The 20786-nt window shown below is 42.7% G+C and overlaps 1 protein-coding gene across 4 annotated transcripts in view; it reads left to right on the forward strand.

The window, feature by feature from the left end:
• The window catches only part of ORC3 (origin recognition complex subunit 3), a 78600-nt gene that overhangs the window by 49984 nt on the left and 7830 nt on the right, over window positions 1-20786 (forward strand). For 2 of the 4 annotated variants that reach the window (XM_073336633.2, XM_073336636.2), the window contains exons 14-17: window positions 8897-9030; window positions 10784-10869; window positions 12490-12587; window positions 13645-13786. In XM_073336633.2, coding sequence (XP_073192734.1) covers window positions 8897-9030; window positions 10784-10869; window positions 12490-12587; window positions 13645-13786 — 460 coding nt within the window. Of the gene's footprint in view, window positions 1-8896; window positions 9031-10783; window positions 10870-12489; window positions 12588-13644; window positions 13787-20786 lie in introns of those variants that run through there. The other 2 variants (XM_073336635.2, XM_073336634.2) reach the window with 2 other exon arrangements.

The following is a 20786-nucleotide window of genomic DNA, read 5'->3' on the forward strand; positions in this document are numbered from 1 at the left end:
AAAAGAGGAAGCATTCTGATTCACAAAAGGAGCCTGAGGAAAAAAAAAGGAGGTGGTATTGCTTTCCTCCTCCTCTGTTGCTTGTCACCTCCTTAAGTCTCATCACTGCACTTGGCACACACGTCTCCTCAACTTGAGGTTCTGTACTTGAGTGATTTAGTCATCTCAGCGGTGCACATATCTCTAATGCAGTTGATTTCCCTTCTCATGACTGAGGAACCTCTTTCAGAGCTTTTGGCTTGTCTCTGCTGCTTGACTATGCAGAAATATTTGTCATTGGTGTAGATCCAGAACGTCCTTCAGGAGCATGGGATTCCCTGGAAACTGACACACAAGCTCTTACAATTTGCTCCAGAGAGCCTTAGCTATCTTCCCTTGCTGAAAGTTCCATTTCCCTGGAAAGATGCCAGGTACCCTGTTAATGTGGCTGTGCCTTCAGGACTCAGTGAAGGCTTTGCTCAGTGCTATCAAAACCAACATGGCACCTATTTCAACACTGGTAATGCTGACACCAGCACCTCCATTGGTGCCAAGAGCTTTCCCAGCACTGGTCTTCTCAAGCACCATTGCCTTCAAGTAGACCCATGTTTCAATAAGCACAGATCTGACCAGCGCCATCCGTGCTGGCACGAGCAACATTGCCTCCTCAGAGAGTGGCATGTGTATGATGACTGGGAGGAGAGTCCTTCAGAGCAAGTGCAGCAGTCACCAGTCAAAGAATATACTGATGGTATGTCCTTTAAGGATCGAATTGGAACTTCATTTGTCTCCCCTGTAAATGAATAGAAGCAATTTCAGGAGCTGGTAGGGAGGATGGCTGTGTATATAAATCTCCCCACTGTATTTTCCACTGCATGCATCCAATGAAGTGAGCTGTAGCTCACGAAAGCTTATGCTCAAATAAATTTGTTAGTCTCTAAGGTGCCACAAGTCCTCCTTTTTCTTTTTGCTAATACCCTGCAGTTACAGATAGGAGTTTTGGCACCAGACACATCTGATCCTCTTTGTAATATCCTGGAATGGCAGACAAAAGACAAAATCACACTTCCTGTTCTTCAAGGACTACTCAGTCCAGCAAAGGACATTTGGTGCTCTCCTGTGTCCTCACCACCAGTATATTTGGGGGGGACAGTCGGAGGCATGCTATTTTTTTTTTTTAATGAATTGTTACAACATTCCTTGGCTGATTTCTATGTCAGTGTCTGCAGCCCAGGAATTATTTAAAAGTAACAGGGCATCCTTGTGTGATCCCTTGGATAGAAAAGGGAGTAGACTGGATGCTATTGTAGAAAAGGTTTATTCTTCTACTTCCATGGGTTTCCGTGTGGCAAATTATCAAGCTGTCGTGCCCCGATATAAGTATGTGTTGTGGCTTTCCGTTAACACTATACTAGCCACCTTGGACGAAGGAATCTGCTAAGACCTATGAAATCTGTTGCTTAACCAATAGGTCAAGTGATGTTAAAGTTTCCAATGAACATTACATCATTTGACAGGGTTCAGTTGCTTTGAGATAGGCCATAGTGTTACAGTTAGTTTGGGAGCGAGGATGCCAGCGTATGTGGGAAGAGACGCACACACTTAGGGAAGATCTTCTGAATTTGTGATAGTTTTATTAGCACAATCAGCAATATCACAAACACTACAATGTAGCAAAATAGACAGGGATAATACAAGCATCAAAACTTGCATACTCACATCATCATCATCTGCTGGGGACCCCCATAGAAGTTAGAATGATCCATGAGAGGTTCTTGGCCGACAAGTTCTAAGAAATCACCCAGGATCACCCATGGATGAGTGCCAGTTTTTATCAGAGGTTATGGTGATGCTTCCTATGTCCAGTGCATATTCAGTAGGGATTTCAGCCTCTTTATCTGTATTTCCTCACCCTACTAATGTTGTGATGCCCTTCTCCTGTAGGTTACTTTGTCTTTTACTTTAAGCTTATTAGCGTATACATAATTTAGTTACCTTGGCATTGTTGTAGGCAAATCAGCAGATGTCCAAAGTTAAAATATCTAAAGCTGGTGTAAGCTGGCATCTTGTAGTTATCTGTCAGCAGTGTAGCAACACTTGCTTATAACAGCATTCTGTCTTGTGATATAGGGTCATTTACTGGTTAGTTGGGTATGCCAAGTGTTTAAGCCTTGGGCCTTAGTTTGGCTTAGCTATTGTCTTTACAGGCTTGAGAATGTAGGCTTTTACGTTACTCCACACCTGTACCTTAGTGTATGCCCCTATATGTATAATAAAATAGCTGACTACAGGTCACCTCCCCTCCCCTCGATGGGGTGATTTGCTAATGAACCCTTTCACACTATCTTGGGTCTTAACAACATATACCATCCACATGGAGACGCTATATTGGCTGATATGGATGAATAGATGGATAGGAATGTTCATGTACCTGGTATACTGCTGCTGGTTGCCTGGACACACACTATTGTTCCTTAGTTTGGGTTACCTGAGGTTAATTGGTCACCTCCTTCGAGATAATAGGATTCTGAATGGAGACAGTCTGGGGTTGGCTTTCTAGGGGAAGTGTTTGGGGGAGTGCTTAATACCGTTCGCTTAGACCTCTGATTTTACAATGCATAAAACAAAGATTACTCCAGTTGCACTACAGGTTCATCTATTCAGTCCAATCTCCATCCATAGAGGTATAATCAACACCTAATCACCTCCATCCATTAACCTGGTGAATATTTACTAATTTTTATCAAGTGTGAATCTTTATACTTCATTAATTAGCTTAAATTTAAATTAAGAGGGGCAATATGAAGCTGCAACATTGGTGTGCTCTGTCGGACTAGATCCTGATATTCTGGTTTAACAGTGAAAACTGTTTCATTTTTTAAAACAGGTACTGGGGAAACTGCCATATTCCCAATTAACATATGCACCTTTGGATAAAACGAGAAATTTTTAGGGCTTGTCTACGCTACGTGTGGGGTCGATTTGTTATACCAATAAAATAAAAACCAGCAGGATCTTATTAAAGGGGATAAGACAAAATGTCACATTTATTGTGAATACAAAAAGAATCATAGTAGGCAGTCGGTTATAGCTATAAGAAAAGGAGTACTTATGGCACCTTAGAGACTAACAAATTTATTTAGCTCACAAAAGCTTATGCTCAAATAAATTTGTTAGTCTCTAAGGTGCCACAAGTACTCCTTTTCTTTTTGCGAATACAGACTAACACAGCTGCTACTCTGAAACCAGTTATAGCTATAACATTTCATTCAAGTTTCACATTCATTCGCATGTTCGTTTTATACACAGGTTCTGCAGCTGCTGTATAGTTACCAGTCCTGAATGTAGCTTGAGTTCGTAGCTTGTGGCAGCTAACTGGCCAGGAAAGCTGGGCACAAGGGAGAGCTGGGTCTCTGTTGGGCATGCACCGATGCCCTTCCATGTTGGCAGCAGAATGTTACTCTTCAAAGTCTTCCATCTCACCCATCGTTTTTGTAGGTATAGGTCTTGCTGTGTCACGCTGCCTCTGGGTTCGGTGTGATTGATCACCCGTCAATTGCAGACATGACTTTCAGCCTAGGCACCTGGCTTTGATGTTTCTTCAGTTGTACTTTTGTTCTTTTCTTTTGAGGGTGTACTCCTCTTACTTTGTCAGGGCTGTTGTCTGCATCTTCAGCCGCTGGGTGTTTACACTTTATTTCATCAAGACAGGCTGGGGCTGGAGGTTGATTCTATCATCCATACATACCTCATTCACACATCTAAACTAAACTAATAAGATTACAGCAGGGTTTTGCAAAAATGAAGATTGCAGCAAGCTTTTACAAAATAAAGTGAGCATTTTAAAATGGAGTTTGAGTTACAATATGGACAAGTGTAAGGAATGGCGAACAGTGAACAGAAGTTACAATGTTGAAACAGTGTAATTTTCAGCAATTTAAGCAGCAGTTGGATTGAAAGTGAAACTCAATTAGCCAGTTATTGGGGTAACCGGTTTTATGAATTAATGTTGTTTCATTCATAAAACTTTGCTTATGAAGTTATGTTAATAAAGTGAACAATTAAAACCAATTTCATTGATCAGTTCTAGAGATTTAAGATACGCAACTTCAGCTACATGAATAGCGTAGCTGAAGTCGACGTACTTAGATCTACTTGCCACAGTGTCTTCACTGCGGTAAGTCGACAGCTGACTATCTCCCGTTGACTCTGCTTGCGCTTCTCATTCTGGTGGAGTACCGGAGTTGACGAGAGAGCACTCAGCAGTTGATCGATTGCTGCCCGCCGATGCGGCGGGTAGTGTAAACAAGCCCATAGTCACGACCTTGCACTCTTACAAGGATGATATTTTTGATGGTTGGTCACTACACAACATTGGCCATCTCCACCAGAGGTCACCCTTTCTGTGGGAGCTTGGTCATCTTATGACACTGCTGATGATTGGTTCCATAGTTGGTATCATAGAATCATAGAATATCAGGGTTGGAAGGGACCCCAGAAGGTCATCTAGTCCAACCCCCTGCTCAAAGCAGGACCAATTCCCAGTTAAATCATCCCAGCCAGGGCTTTGTCAAGCCTGACCTTAAAAACTTCTAAGGAAGGAGATTCCACCACCTCCCTAGGTAACGCATTCCAGTGTTTCACCACCCTCCTAGTGAAAAAGTTTTTCCTAATATCCAATCTAAACCTCCCCCACTGCAACTTGAGACCATTACTCCTCGCTCTGTCATCTGCTACCATTGAGAACAGTCTAGAGCCATCCTCTTTGGAACCCCCTTTCAGGTAGTTGAAAGCAGCTATCAAATTCCCCCTCATTCTTCTCTTCTGCAGACTGAACAATCCCAGTTCCCTCAGCCTCTCCTCATAAGTCATGTGTTCTAGACCCCTAATCATTTTTGTTGCCCTTCGCTGGACTCTCTCCAATTTATCCACATCCTTCTTGTAGTGTGGGGCCCAAAACTGGACACAGTACTCCAGATGAGGCCTCACCAATGTCGAATAGAGGGGAACGATCACGTCCCTCGATCTGCTCGCTATGCCCCTACTTATACATCCCAAAATGCCATTGGCCTTCTTGGCAACAAGGGCACACTGCTGACTCATATCCAGCTTCTCATCCACTGTCACCCCTAGGTCCTTTTCCGCAGAACTTCCTTCTGGCCACACAGCGGCATGTCTGCCACAAACACATTATACCTGCAGATGTACTGATGCCTTTTGTCAGAGCAACAGGCAATTCATGTAACTTTCTACATTTGGATGCCTTGATGATAGACCACCAGAGGAGGTACATTTATTTGTTCCTCTTAGATGTTGCCTTCTAGGTGACCTTTTGAGTCCATAGCTACCAATTGGCTAAAAAAAAACACCTCATCTGGATCAAACAGAGGCAACAAGACTGTAGATGAGACATAAGGATTTTGATATGATGCAATTTTTTTGTTAAATAACACAAGTCAAGATTAGAGTGCTGTATCACAGTATTACCATATTTCTGATTAACCCCAATGATAATTTTTGACAAGAATTTAAACAATTAGCTTTTCTCCCTGTGGTTTTAAAAACATTTTGGACAATACCAGTTTAGCAGCTGCTCATCCTTGGCTAAATCTGTGACCTTTCCTAGTTCCAAGAACTGCAGTGCCTTGCTGATGGTATTAATACATATTCCCTGTATGCTGAACAAATCATTTCCTTCCCTGTATACTGATACCTTTCCTGATCATTATTGTTTAATTGACTGATTAATTTTAATTTCAGTTTCATTAAACAGTCTACCTTTTTCATGCATATTATCGGCTATAAATCTTTCCTTGTTTGATTAATCTTTTATCCATTGCAGCACTGGATTGACAACCTGTCCCTGTAACACATAATGTGTCTCCTAACTTTTCAACATCCACCTGATTCCAAATTGACATGCCATTTCTAAATAACCCTGACATAGTTTTTATGATCCACAAAGGATCAGTTCCCCTTTTTTTCCCCTAGGGATACATAATTGATGCTTGGCATGGATTTCCAAATTTATAATATCCTTCATCCATTGTTGATAAGCAGTGACCTTCTCCACAAGGAGTAATGAAAAGAAAGAGGCCACTTTGGTGTCTTTCTAATAACTGAATTTACCCATATTCCACTTAACAGATTTAACACAACAGGAACATACATAAATTGAACCTGATTGATTAATACCTCTGCTATAGGTGTAACTGCCTTCCCTCCCTCCCCTACAGAGTTATTGATCAGGGGAAGATCTATTTCCAGTTTACCTAAGGTGACACGTTTACATCCAGTAGCTGATAGCTAAGGGTCACACTTTTGCCTATTAGGCCCTTTACAATGTGATAGGACTTGCTAGGAGTAGGCTCTCTTGATTGTGCTACTGGAGTAGGGGAAATGAATTGACACTTTGTGTAAGGCTAATGCAGTCCCATTACTCCAGGTTTTAAACTTCGTACTGCCCCACTGTTCATCTTGATAGTTAGTCTTCTCCAAATTCAGGTATAGCGCCACTGGGAGGTGAGATCATACTGTTCTGAGGATGTTACCAGTGCAGCACCAGGTGTTCTTACAGCGGACAGCTGTTGTCAGCTCCAGACCACAGTTACTACAATGTTAGGGTTCACACTGTCTGGAGTTTTTACCTGAAAGTACCTTTTCTTTGTTTCTACTATATGGGAGTCAAGTACTGGAGATCAAGAGTTTTCAGTCAGCTTGTTGGCTGGATACTGTGCATTCTGCAGACAAGGTGCTCCAAAGGCCTGGGCTTGCGTCAGATTAATTGTGAGGACATTAAAGCTGCTCCAGAGGACAAACAGCATTTTGCTGTGTGCTTGTTCCAACTTGGCCTCTGAGGATTTTGAATTGTTGGACACCTGCAAAGGAGAGGTCTTTTTTCCTGGTACAACTTTAATTGATTAGCATGGTAAAACTTTATTTACTTTGCGTGATTTACTAGTTACTTGAATTTTATATACAAATAAATCAGTTTAAGGTGATATGCTTTTAACCACCTGTGGTAACAACCATGCTCCTGATATTTTATATGAAAAGAGCATGACTTGGTTACCAACTTTCCAATTTTTTTAATTTTATTAAAATTGGCCAGTTCTAACCACTACATACCAATGCATCTTGTGTATATGATTGCGCAAGAATTGCAGGTATGTATCCATTTTAATTTTCTTAATTTGGGAATCACTGGTTTGCCATAGAAGATGCTTAAATAATAATATTTCTCTTCTGACCTCTTAAAAGGTGATTGGCGAGTTGAGGCAATGGAATTTATTCTAAAAGCCATTAAGATTGTGGGAATTAAAACTTTCTCATTTGCTATTGGCGTTTACTGACTTTTAATCTGATAAATTGATCCTTTCCACAGTCCCTGAAAACTCTGGCTAATGAAGGATGGGGTCTGTTCTACCAGAGCCTCAACCACTTTTCTGCCACTGCTGTCTGAAAAAGAAATTCACTACGACTAGCAAAAACTATTTTCTGGATAGGAGATAGCGGTCCTACAAAAGTAATTTTGTTTCTTGAAGTAAGGTTTCTTGCTGCCAAATTGTTTTACAGTATTTTTATTTTCCTTTTATAGGGCTTTAAATCAAGGACTAATTCTTTGACTTTTCTTAATTGAAAAAATTGGATGGGAGTGACAGGCTGATTCACAAATGTGTTTACATTACAACCTGTTTACATTATGCCCCCTTGCACTCCCTTTTAGCTAATAATTTACCTTTATTGTTTTGGATGTACAAAGGGTCTATTTACAAAGACCTTTTACCTTGCAAACAAAGGGGTTTGCTGGGGCAAGAGGTGAAAACGCTAATTTAAAATAAGAGTGCCATACTTGAGGGGTGAACCATTTGAGCAGGTGAACCCTCAAAACCAGTGTCCATATATCTATAGCAACATAGCTTGCTACACACCTCAAACTCTGCTACCAGAGCCATGGCCACTGCCATAACACTAAGGAGGTATTAATGACTTAGATCACAAGGCCTTGCTGTTGCAAAAATGTAATTTGTAAAGTCAAAATGGCTGAGAATTTAAAAGTTGAACAGTAACAGATGGTGAACCTGGTGATATTCTGAACAAAGAGCTTTCAACCATGCTTGTAGTTTCCATTCTTTCACACTGACTCAACAGATAGTCTAGTCTTCAGAGTGACACACAGACAGGAGACGATCCTGGAATATTATTATATAGATACTTTTAGATTTAATTTATATTTGATGTTTGATTTGATATCTTTAGAATGAAAATATTGAGATTAAGCAATCCTTAGTCATCTTTATAAAATGCTGAGATCTACAGATTATAAGTGTTGTATAAATAAAAAGCAGTGGTGGTTTTATATTAATTAAATACATGAATCATTAACTTTGACTGTGTTTCAAGTTCATTCTGGATCCCAGAATGTAATGAGTTTTGTGATGTTGAAATGCCAGGCGAGGCTATTCTGGTTTTTATAATTCACACACCTTGTTTGGCATGAATCATGAACCCGTGTCAAGCTTTAAGTCCAAGTTCTCACCTCTAAATCAGATCCTAGAGGGAAGACATAGGAAGGTGCTTCCAGCTCTAGATGATCTCGTAGACTGGGTACTCTGAAGAAACTATTCTCCATCTACTCTAGGGGGAAATTGAAGGATATCTTCTAGCTCGGCCAGTACTTCAGCCCTTTTTAAATATTGAGCTTTGAATGTAAAAGCTAAACAGCCTTAGTTTATTCTGTAGGAAATCAACTTTACAAGAAAACAGGTAGCTTTAAATTACAGATTTTGGGGATTTCTTTTTCTTTTTTCAGATGAGTAGAAAATACAGTATTGAACATTATTCTAAGTACTTCAACAAATGCTTTTCTTGTTTGCTGGTTATATTACATCATTAGCTATTTGATTCTGTTTTTCAGGATGTTGGCTAAGGCTGAGTTGGTGGCCATACTTCAAAAATGTGTGGAGATTTTTACATCATCTTCTGGAAAACAGTTTAGTAACACGGTAGAGAAACTGGGGGAGTTCCTGACACGGTTTCAAAATCTGGAAGGTGAGCATGTAACATACTACCAAAGTGTCTGTCATCAATCTGCTATAAAATGGCGTCAGAGAATTTACATTAGAGAGAGAGAGAACAACTCTGATGTCTCATGGTATTTTGAGATCAAATCCAGAAAGTTCTCCACATAAGAATACCAAATGCTTTACAGCTTTCAACAATATTTCTTGAATAAGTCAAAAGCTTGAAAAATTAATAGTAGCAAATTCCTTTACATATCCATTTGGGCTCATTACCATGCCAGCTAATAAAAATGTGCAAATTAAGTCACAGCCAGATCCAAATAAGAGATGGATTGTTCAGGTCAGGGTGGCCTGATTGCAGTAGTAATGGCCAGTGGCAACCTGTAGAGTTCAACAGTGCAGCCCAAAAGGAAAAAGAAAAGGTCCTATATTAACAGCCTCTTTGTAACCGCAGCACAGGGACAGCATAGAGTATAGCCAATCTCAAGCATTCAAAAATCATGAGTGGCTTAAAAATTGAGATTTTAAAAAAAATATTAATACATTTGGACTTTTTGTTTTGTTTGTTTGCCTTTAGTTTGAGCCTTCGGTACACTCTCCATGTTTTCAGGCTTTTGTCTGCAACTATGAGGGCTAGAAGCTTACTTCCTTATTTGTAAATGAAAGCTGACATTATCCCGTAATAGTTGTCTTCAGGAACTGAGGCTTTAAGAAAGACTGCCAAGATCACAAGAGTAATGATAAAATTGCAGAATTTGGCAACACTGAAAATAGGCAGCACATCTACAGTCTTCCCTGTGCTCATTAATGTACCTCACCCTGATTTTGACAAACCACTTCTAGTGTGAAGGGGCAGTGTAGTCTCCGTGCTTATTGAATCTTTGGCTTTTGTTGATACTGTGATGATGGATTTTAAGATGTTGACACCTGTCCACTAAAATTGGATTGCAACTACCAACTCATTTCATGTAACCCACCAAACAGCTATCATACTTCACCACTGACCTGAACCAGACTTAAACCTGTGACCTACAGGGAACAACCCCCATAAGCAATGCAAGTAACCTAACAGTCTGTTGCTTTGAATATTATTAGTTCTTACTGTGATAGGAATTGTTTGTTTTAAAATGAATCAAAATTGAGACTTAACCCACCACCAAATAATCAGGATTTTTTAAAGCAAAGCTGCTAGTTATTGATGCAATTATTGATATACAAACTACAGGGTTCTGAAAGCAAAATTCAGGCATAGGTTAAAATTAAGATAAAACTGGGTCAGTCAAATGCTTCAGTATGTTTTATTTTTCACTTTGCTCTCACTTCAATAAATCCAGGTTACGCCGTTTGGGAATGGCAGAAAAGAACCTATTTTCTCTTTAAAAATTTTGCATGGGAAAAATGTAAATTTATAATGTAAGGAGTTTTAAAAGCTCATTAAGTGGCTGCTTCACTGAGATCAGTGGAGCTTTGGCAATTTATACTTGTTGAAGATGTGGTCCAGAAGTTTAAGGTGAAATGTAAGTGGTGCGTAGGCCTTGTGCTGGCCCTCTGCACAGGAATGAATTTTCTGTTTTTGAATAACTATTTACAATGTAAATTACAAAGTGAAGTGTTACTGACCTTTGCTTCCCAGGAGAAAAATCTAATAGCTAACTGGACTTGGGTCCTCATCCGACATGAAAGAGTACCATTGACCCTGTCTCACTTTGGCCTGGGTCAGCGGGTTTCTGTAGATATTAGAAAAAGTTTACCCCGTGTGTTGAACACTGGTTTTGTTCCAGTAGCAGAAGCCAATGAGGCACAAGATGTGTGTGTGTCATCACAAAAGGAACTCCAGAAGAAGATGGACCTCTATCATCTTCAGAAGGTCAGGCCAATTTCACTTTCTCCAAACTAGTTTCAAGATTTATTTTTTTCGAGGTTTTAATTATTCTTGGTTAGATCTGCCCTGCACACCATAGCTGTGAGCAAATAATGTTCTGTGAGTCACTTGAAAATTTAACATCCTACCCAACCTAAATGTCAGATAAGAAGCCACAGGCTTGAAGAATTTCCCTGACTCCTATCTTTCTGACTAAACATACTGGCCTTGATTTAAAAAAAAAAAAAAATAGCCTGCAGCACCACAGTCCCATGCATATTTAACTTCCATTGGCATGTGTTGACAGTCCTCCCGTAAGTAGATTTCCCCACACAAAGAATACATCACTTTTTTACAGTTTTATACCACACCTCCTTCCCCGTCCCCCACCTATCAATCAATTCTGATCCTAACCTTCTACCTCTTTGTAGAGCTTCCTTGCAGATGCTACTGTTGCTTTCCTTAGCATGCAGAGAGCTTCAGCCTCCAGGTTTCTTCTCCTACATCTGGATTTTCTGCTCCCTGTTCTACCCCTTTCTTCTTCTTAGAGGAGAAGCAGCTCAGGGGTTTCTCATCTCCTTCCACCCCATTCTTAAAAAAAAAGAGTTAGTAGCATCTGACTGGCTCTGCCTACCTCTTCTCTTCCCCCTGTCCCTACCCCCTGATGAAAGGGCAAGCAGCCCTGCAAGGAAGGAGCCAGAAGCTCTCCAGCCTTACTCTGACTAAAATTTCTAGTTGCCCTAGGCAAGTTGGTTTTTCAAGCCTGGTATCAGTCTGTGAAAACCAGGTATGTATGAAGTGCAACTATGATGTGTTCTAATGTATAGTTCAACATCTCTCTACACCATTATTTTGTTGTAGCTAAATTGGTACATCAATACCTATGTTAGCACTTAAGGTGCTTTTATTTATATTTTTAAGGGCAGATGTTGAGTCAGACTTCATTGCATCTAACAAATTCATATAATAATGCCAGTTAGCATTTTGATAGCACCTTGCACCATGCATCTGAGAATTTTACAGACTTTTAATCTGCACATCCTCCCTGTGAGATAGGTACATATTATTATCCACATTTTATGGATGTGGAAACTGAGGCCCTGGAAGGCTAAGTGACTTGTTCAAAGTTGCACAGCAAATCAGAAGCAGAGCTGGGGCAAGAATCCAAATTCCCTATGTCTCAGTCCCTGGCTCCGTCCAAGAGACAACTCTCCCTTTCCTTTTTATAATTCCATAATGTATGTTAATTTTAGGAATGGAGAAAAAGCAATCTGAAATTTTCTTGCCCTAGCCTTAGGGCACTAATTTCAGAGTTTAGTGTTAGATTCAGATTAGTGTTAGCTCTGTCTAAGTAAAACAGACTCTCACAATGAAAACATTTATTTCCATTCTTAAGCAGGCAGATACTTGTATGCTATTTTACAAAAGGTATATGAACAGGGAACACAGTACTGTCAGTCTAACTTTATTTCTGTTTAGATTAATATGTGTTACCTAGGAGAGCCATGGCAATCATTTTTCATGTCTTGCTTTCTAAAATGCAATAATCCTGTCAGCATCACTCTAGATGAAAGGATTTGCCATCCAAAGTGACTGGGCTGTGCATTTTCTGTCTTTTTTTAATAGACTTTGCTGGAGTTGAAAGAATCAAAAAGATCTAAGAAACTAACGAAGTTTGAAATGCTCAGATTTGAAGTTGTTGACTTTATAGACAGCCTGGTAAGGTGAGCTTTCCTGTTCTTTGGACCCTTTAATAGTTGATACAGTATCATAAGATGCCATACAAAAATACATACATGCACACGCACACAGAACAACAGTTTACCAAACAGTTCAGACTTGGGAGAAACTGCTGTCAAAATCACAGCGGTAGTCCTGCAATATGAGACATGTCCTCCCCACTCTTTTTTAATTCTGTGAAATGTTGCTGTTGGGTATCCTTGCAGCCATCTGTGTCTGGATGAGGGCTCTGAAAATGCCTGTTTTCCATGCTGTAAGGAGTCTGAAACACAAATTGTACAACTCATTCCTGCTGCTGCAGAAGATGAAGAAAAATATGGCAGTTGACAAGACAAGATCAAAATGGCCCACACCATAATTAGTATTGGTCTATCCATTATTTCTCTTCCGCATTGTATAGGCTAGGGTTGTGATATGCATTTCAATTTTGGTTAATGCAGGGCACGGCAGATGGGCTCGTGGAGGCAGTTCCAAGTGTAAGCATTCACAAAGAAGTCAGTATGGAGACAAGGGTTGGAGAAGGATATGAAGGCAGCTGTTAGTTGTGCATCTTCAGTAGAGGGAAGGATCAAAAGTGTGGAGCAAAAAGGGACTAGGGCAGAGAAGTTGGCAGGAGCTAGATTGTACAGAGCTACGTAGACCAAGACAAGGAGCTTGAATTTGAAAACAAAGGTGAGAGGAAGCCAGTGAAGGGGTTGAAAGATTGGATGGGTGGTGTAGGAGTAATGAGTAAGGCAGATGACTGGTGTCTGCATTCTGGGTTTTGCCTGCATTGTTGGGTGAATTTTTCCCGATGTAGGTAGGATTCTAATTAAGAAATGTTTGAAGTGGGAGGCTGAGTTGATAATTCCTGAAATTCTCATTTTATTAGAAGTTGTTTCTAGGTATTGTGGTATCTTATTTTTCAGAGGTTTTCTGCCCATGCCTGTTTGAAATGCACATTCTTGCTATCCCTGTGAAAGCTTAGCTCTCAGTGTGGTTTCGTAATGTCCCTTCAGTTAAAGAGCTGTCTTTTTCATACAACCCTTGTTGTTCTTTTAGAAGTTACCTTGCTCCTGCAGAGATGCAGACCCTGAACGAGGTGGTGTATTTCCACACGGCTAACACCCTCCGTGAGCACTTGAATGCTGCACCACGGATTGCTCTTCACACAGCTCTGAACAACCCCTATTGCTACCTGAAAGTAAGAAATGGACAACTGTGTAACTTGTTCATAGTTGTGTGTAATTCGTGCACGGTCTATGTGAGGCTAATGTGTGTATTTTAATTTTGCTATTTCATAACATTTGGCACACAGTAGGGTCTGTCACAAGGAACTAGCAAGTGGCTCTTTATGAAGCAGCTGGGGAACTGGCTGAGAGCCAGAGAATCTGCCTGACTCAGGAGAAAGCTGATGCTGCTTCATTAAGACTTTTGGGTGGGAAGGCAGTTTCCAGAGCCTCATTTTTAACAGCCTTCTCTACAGAGATAAGCAGAAAGACTTTCTCACCCTCCACTTTGATTGGATGACCCAATGTCCCTGACAGGAGAGTCCTCCAGTTACCAAACCTGGTAGACCCTGTTCATTTTACAAATATAGTGTTTTGTCCTGTGTCTTTGTAAATTCATGTAGATTGGCTACCTGATGGAGCTGCTGAAATTGAGGACAGACTGGCTGTATACAAAAGTATCTAAAAGACTCCCTCCTCCTCATGCCCATCACATAGTGATGCCCTACCCCTTCTTGTTCCAGACCTGCAGTGATCCACACATCACCTTCCCATGAGCTCTTGAACTAAACCAGCCCCCCTGCACATAGTCAAATCCACAGGGTGTCAGGGAAGGAGAAGGGGTAGGTGGGAGAGAGGCTCCTTGGTTGAGGAGAGGCAGGAGTGGGCATTCTTTTCTCTTTCCCACTCTCATGCACAGTTCCCTGATGCTCACCCAAACCATCCCCATGTCCCAGTTTTTCCCGTTAAAAATGTGGCCATTATGTGGAAAAATAAGATTATTGACATTCATGGATGTTTGCATGCTTGCTGCCTGAGACGGATGAGCAGGAACCAAACTGGATAAGTGTTTGAATTCTGTGATCCAGTCTGTGTTGGGTTTTTTTGTCTGTGTGCTTATTTATAAGAACACACCTTTACAATTTTATCTTGTTACAAAAACACAAAAGACTAAGATTAGGAGAGCCAGCTAAATCCAGTTTCTAATGTGCTTAATGAATAGTCTCTTAATTGAATTTACAGAAATGTAAAAGACCTAGATCTTTATCTTTACACATTTGTTCTTTGCATTTTTGATGCATTTCCTGTGCTTGTTGGGTATCTAACTCAGTGTCCAGTAGGAGTACTGGCTGTGGCAGTGCATTACTACTATTTTAATCTGTTTGAACTGAAGATATAATTTCTCCAACTGTGTATAAATCCTGCAGAGTTTGTACTTTCATGGGCTACAACCAGAGCAAAATTTCTCTGATAAACATCTAGCTATCCAGAGCTGTTCCTACCAAAAAGGTTCAGGCAGGAAAGAATCTGCCACTGTAAAGTACCAGCAAGTGGTTAATGATATGATGCCATTTCTCATGGGACTCTAACCGAGCTTCTCTTTCAGCAAAATGGGAACTGGATTGGTATTTAGCCTGACAAAAACGTGTAAAAAAGAATTGTAATTCTTCTTTGAGTGCTTGCTCATGTCCATTTCATTGTACATATGTGTGCTTGCCACATGCACCAGTGCCAGAAGTTTTTCTCTCAGTGGTATCTGTAGGGGACCGGCTCTGGCGCCCTCTGGAGTGGCACGCCTATGCACCGGTATAAGGGGCTCCACCCAACCCCCAGTTCCTTCTTATTGCCAGTGACGGTGCTGAAATGTCTTCTTGTCTCGGCAAGCTTGCTCCTCTCAACTAGTTGATAGAAATTTTGTTAGTTTTATAGTTCCCTTAGTGTTAGGGTTACTAACCCTCCACGATTGTCCTGGAGTATACAGGAATTAAAGCTTAATCTTTAATTAAAGATTATGTCATCTGATGAAACCTCCAGGAATACGTCCAACCAAAGTTGGCAACCCTACTTAGTGTAGACTTAGTTTTAGTCCTGAATGGGACTTAGCCTAGGGACGGGGCATGCCCCAGTCCCCAAGCTTCAAACCTTGTGACTGTTGCAAGAAACTCATGCCAGTCAGTGATCCCCATAGAAGCTGTTTGAATTGCTTAAGGGAAATCCACGTTAGCGACAAGAATCACACAAGCATGAAACAGGTGTCTCACAAGCAAGAGCTTCAGATTGCAGACCAGAAAGGAGTGGGACATTCATCTCCAAGCACTCCTTATGGAGTTGGGCCTTACACCGGCATCAGAGCCGACCAGGTCAGACTCCGCTCCTAGCATTCTGGCCTTAGTGCAGAGCGTTCCAACGTCACCGGTCTTAGACCAGCACCGATGCCCATCCCCAGTTCCAGCTAAAAAAGCAAAAAAAGGCTGGGAGGGGATGTTCTCCTATGTCCCATAAAGGGGAAGGAGAGGGCCAGAGGAGAGCAAGGACACGCGAGGGGCAGCTCTTCGCTTCTAGACAAAGGTTGGGCTCTGACTCCCATGAGTGGTTAAGCCTACTCCAAGACCCACCTGCCACCCCGGGGAGCATCAGAGGCACTCAGCACCTGGCGGTGCCATCCACACTGCCTCAGAGGGCCTCGTTTGAGGGATCAATCTGCCTTGGGACCTTTCCAACGGTCCCCATCAGTGCAGCACTGCTTCTCGCCATAGGGGATGTCCCGTCAGCACTCGCCTGAGCAGCACCACCAGCCCATGGACGCAAGTTGGCTTACCTGCTAGAGTTCCCAGCATCAGTCTTGGAAACCAGGCAGCGTTCCTTGGGCTCGGTGCGGTGGGCTGGCGCAGAGGTGCGGCACCAGTCCCCAGAGCCCTGGTGCCAGGAGCACCCAAGTCATTCTTCCAGCTCATGACACTGCTCTGGAGGGTCGAGACACCTGTCCCTGGAGCCCCATCGCCGGAACGCCAGTACAGTTCACTGCAAACGTGTCAATGGTCTCTGACACATGGGTCTACTTACTCACATTCCTGCTCCTGCTCAACAGAACGGCATCGCTCGCTAAACATAAGGCGTCAATCACCAGGGTACCGTCGCCGATCTACCAAACGCCATCACCAGGATTGCAGCACTGAGCGTCATCGCCCTCGTACAGATCCTCAGCGGAAGTCCAGGACCAGAGCCGATGGGATCGGGGTAGACAGGCAGTCTCGGCACCGTCCTGGTCCCCCAGGCATGTATCCCCATCCTCAGGCTCCGAGAAAATCCTACTCACGGGCCAGGGCCACCCATTCCCTGCTGGGCCACAAGTAGCAACATGGCCCCAGGGCCAGTGGCCTGCCCCCTGGCAACTCTGGAATCCCTGGGGATTTCCCCAACCATCGCAGGTGCATAGGTCGGCCTCAGGGGCATCCAACAAATGGTCAGCAACAGTCTACCTCCCTCCCCCAACTCTGATGCGGAGTCAGAGTGGGCTCCGCAGGTTCAGCCAGCCTTGGCTGAGGCTCCCATGGCAGAAGTGGTGGAGTTGGTTGACCCACCTGTACCTGCCTCCTCGTCATCTTCACATGATGAGGCGATAGCAGGGGCCTCTCACCTGGTTCCCCAGGACCATGCCAAGGCTCACCAGGAGCATACATGCCCCATTCTAGAGTGCGCCAGACCCAGTCCCATATGGATACCACTGAGGGAAAAACTTCCAGCACCAGTGTATGGGGCAAACACGCACACCTACAATGGAATGGACATGAGCAATACATCTTGAAGAACAACAGTTACGAAACGGTAACCTTCTTTTCTGTGCTGATGGATTGCTTGGAAACCCAGCTACTGGCAATTCAAAATACCACAGCTAGGAACTGCTTGGCCTTGTGTCAGTGCGATATGGGGAATCTGAGCCCAAAATATCCCTGGGGCTTAGAGAATCATGAAGGCATCATGTCTGATCTTGCAGAAAGGGAGAGTTTCACACAGAACTTGAGTAATAATTCCCATCTCACCAGGATATTTGGAGCAGCAAAAAAAAGAAAAAAAAAATCCATAAGCTGCATTTAGCTCTCCTTTTTTGGAGGGAGGAATACTTTGACTCAAGACCCTTGATAAGGGAATAAATAGAGATCCTGAAAAACTTATTTTTCCTCCATCTGCTCCCCTCAAAAGAGCACAGCCAGGTTTTTAACTTGTTCCTGAGTATCTGTTTATGCTCCTTACTTGGAAGCAGCGCTAGTTGTCAATTAAATGTAATGTTGGTGTTTAAGGTCCTCCTTTTCATTAATGATTGCATTCTAGAACAACTTCCTGCTTATCAGTCTTAGTATGTAGTTATTTCCTGGCAGAGACAGCTTATCTGCTGTTACCTCAGGAAGCTGAGGTTTCCATGAGCACTGCTGCAGCTCCCTCAGGGCATGCTATAAAGACCTGGCCTTAACATCATAAGCAAGCTGTCATTCTCCAAACTCAGGCATAGATCATGCATTGCTGATCAATAGTATTCTCCCTGGATTAGTTCCTTGTTTCCTATGTACGGTCCAAATGCCTGCACTATAGAAGTTGGGACTTGCCCTGTTTTACACAGCTGTTTGATTTCAACCAAATCAAAGTGATCTTACTGGTTGGTAAAATGGTAACATAGGGAATGAATTACATTATTTTCATGAATTGCAGACTGGCTCACCAATGATACAGTACAATTTATCAATCTAGACATGAGCTGCATTAGTTAATAGTCACACTATTTAGATTGAAACCATCTGTACTGAACTGTCAGGTAAATTGACGTAATACCGAATACCTTCAATTTCTGTCGTCTTTGCATAGTGTAATTGAATCTGAAAATCTGTTAGACTGAATTTCTGAAAACTCTATAAGGGAACTTCCCATAGGCACTGGGATTGCTGATCCCAATCATGAAGCTAAAGCTTACAAACTGGAAGAATCAGTTGTAAAAGGCAAATTTAGAAATTTAATGAACAGGAAATGAAGGTAATTGCTTGCCTCATCTTTTTCTCTGTATTGAAAACCTTTGCTTATGATGGTGTCCTTGGTTAGGCATCTTTTAAACTTATTTTCTAACTGACCTGTTATGCAACCAAATGTTGAAGTATGGGTTTTAGACCCGTTATTAGCTGCTGATAGCAGCAGAATCAATGGTGTTGTTCACAGAAAAAGCTCCTGACCTGTTAATGTGGCTAAAGTACTATCGATAAATTTATGAGCTGATGTCACAGTGCTATGGATTGCAACAATAGCATAGAAGTTTTTTTTCTTAGATAAGGTCCTTTTTAACTTCACAGTCAACTAACTAAAGTGTTGTCAGTTTGGATTTCCTGACATGTGGAATGGTTTCTGAAAATCAGACTTCAGCTTTGCAGGTACTGGTTTTCAAACCAGAGAGAGGTGATGGTTTATACACACGGAAGATAAAACTATAAGAAAAACAAATAAACTTGTTAATGCATGTAGACAGATTTATGTTTATATTCCTTCCCCCCCTGAGGACAAAAAGCGCTCTGACATCTATTTATTAGATAGCGAGGACAGAGATGAAGTGCTAATCAATTTATCTTACCTGATCTATAGAATTAAATATTCCTTACTCTGGTGTACAAAATAGAACAAGCAAGAGAGAAGGGGAATAAACTTAATAAAATACCTGCTGTGAGTGCTCCACTGTAGGTGTGCTTGCGTCCCTAAGCTAATGATCAGAGAACTTTTATAGCTGTGTCTGTTACGCCCACACACGCACTGTCTCTCCAAACTAGCCACAGGGCTAGCCAGCGTGCGCAGGCTAACCCCCCTCAGCTCCTTCTCAACTGCCTCAGCTAGAGACAGAGCTATTGGCAGTCCAGTACGACCATTACCTTCACTTACATTTCTATAGCTAGTCTCCCCAGTTGTAGTTGTAGTTTTTTTTCTTTTCTATTTTCTTTCTTAAAAAGGTGGGGGAGGGCTTCATCTCCCCCCCCCCCCCCCCCCGCTTTTTTTTTTTGGTTGGGGACCCTTCCCCCAACAGGATAATGCTTAGTTTACCGGGCTTCAAGAAGTGCCTCTCCTGCAAAGAGGCTATCCCTGTAGCAGACAAGCACTCCTGGTCTCTGCCAGCAGCTCAGACTCCGGTCATGCAAGGACAGGAAATTGAGACCAGAAGATCATCTTCATGGAGGCAGCCCTCCAACCCTCCCCGGACCCCACCAAAGAGTCCCTTGGCAGGCGTGATTCTTCCCCACAGCCCTCAACTTCCAAGGACTGTGGGTTGAAGAAATCAGCCCCTGACCCCTCTCATAAGTCATTGAAAAACAGAGCGGGAAGTCCCCATAATGAGCCCCAAGCCGACCGTAAACGATCTGCAGTATGCTGGGTATCCTCTGTACCATCTGCACTGAGACAATCTCAGTCCAGTACCCATGACTCACAAAAATCTGCAGTGGCAGATGCCATTGACACACGTAAGGACCCAACAGGCACAGGCACCAAGTTAACAGCACCAAAGGACAAGGACAGGAGTCAGCACTCCACTAAGAAGATGCTGCCGGTACATACTACTCCATCAGCACCGTCATCAATGCCCCATTGAGCACTGGAGTGGTCTGCGGGCAAGATCTCCATTCCCCCGGTACTGCCAGTGGCACCAAGGCAGTCGGTACCACTGGAATTCCGACACTTGAGAGACCTCCGCATATCCAACATACTGGTGTCTCCTTGTCTCAGTACTGGGACCTCCACACCCAGTCTTCTTGTGGTACGGGAGTCTTCCCTGCCACACACCCCTGCTCTCTAGTGCCGACTCAGACAGCGAACCAGAGGCGGCTATATCGCAATACTCTTCTCAGGCTCCCTATGGTGCCCAATACCAACAGGGCCCCGAGCATACCCTCAGATGGTCCCACCACTGCCATCTTGGTGCAGTCAACCGTTGGCACCACCACTGGGCTCTATGCCTCCACCACGCTAGTGGCCCATGCCTCTCAAGCTTCCAGTCCTACCTGAGACGCTCCCACTCCGCCACAGTGTCCAGGGCCTCGGAACCTCCAGAAGAGATTGTGGAGGAACAGGAGGGCGGCATTGAGGAAGAGGTGACCCTGAGGACCATATCCTCCTTCCCATATGAAGCCATTATGCCTCCCATACCATCCCTGGCTGATGACTTCTGCCTTT

Source organism: Lepidochelys kempii, chromosome 3 (assembly GCF_965140285.1).
Source record: "Lepidochelys kempii isolate rLepKem1 chromosome 3, rLepKem1.hap1, whole genome shotgun sequence".
Taxonomy (NCBI): domain Eukaryota; kingdom Metazoa; phylum Chordata; order Testudines; family Cheloniidae; genus Lepidochelys; species Lepidochelys kempii.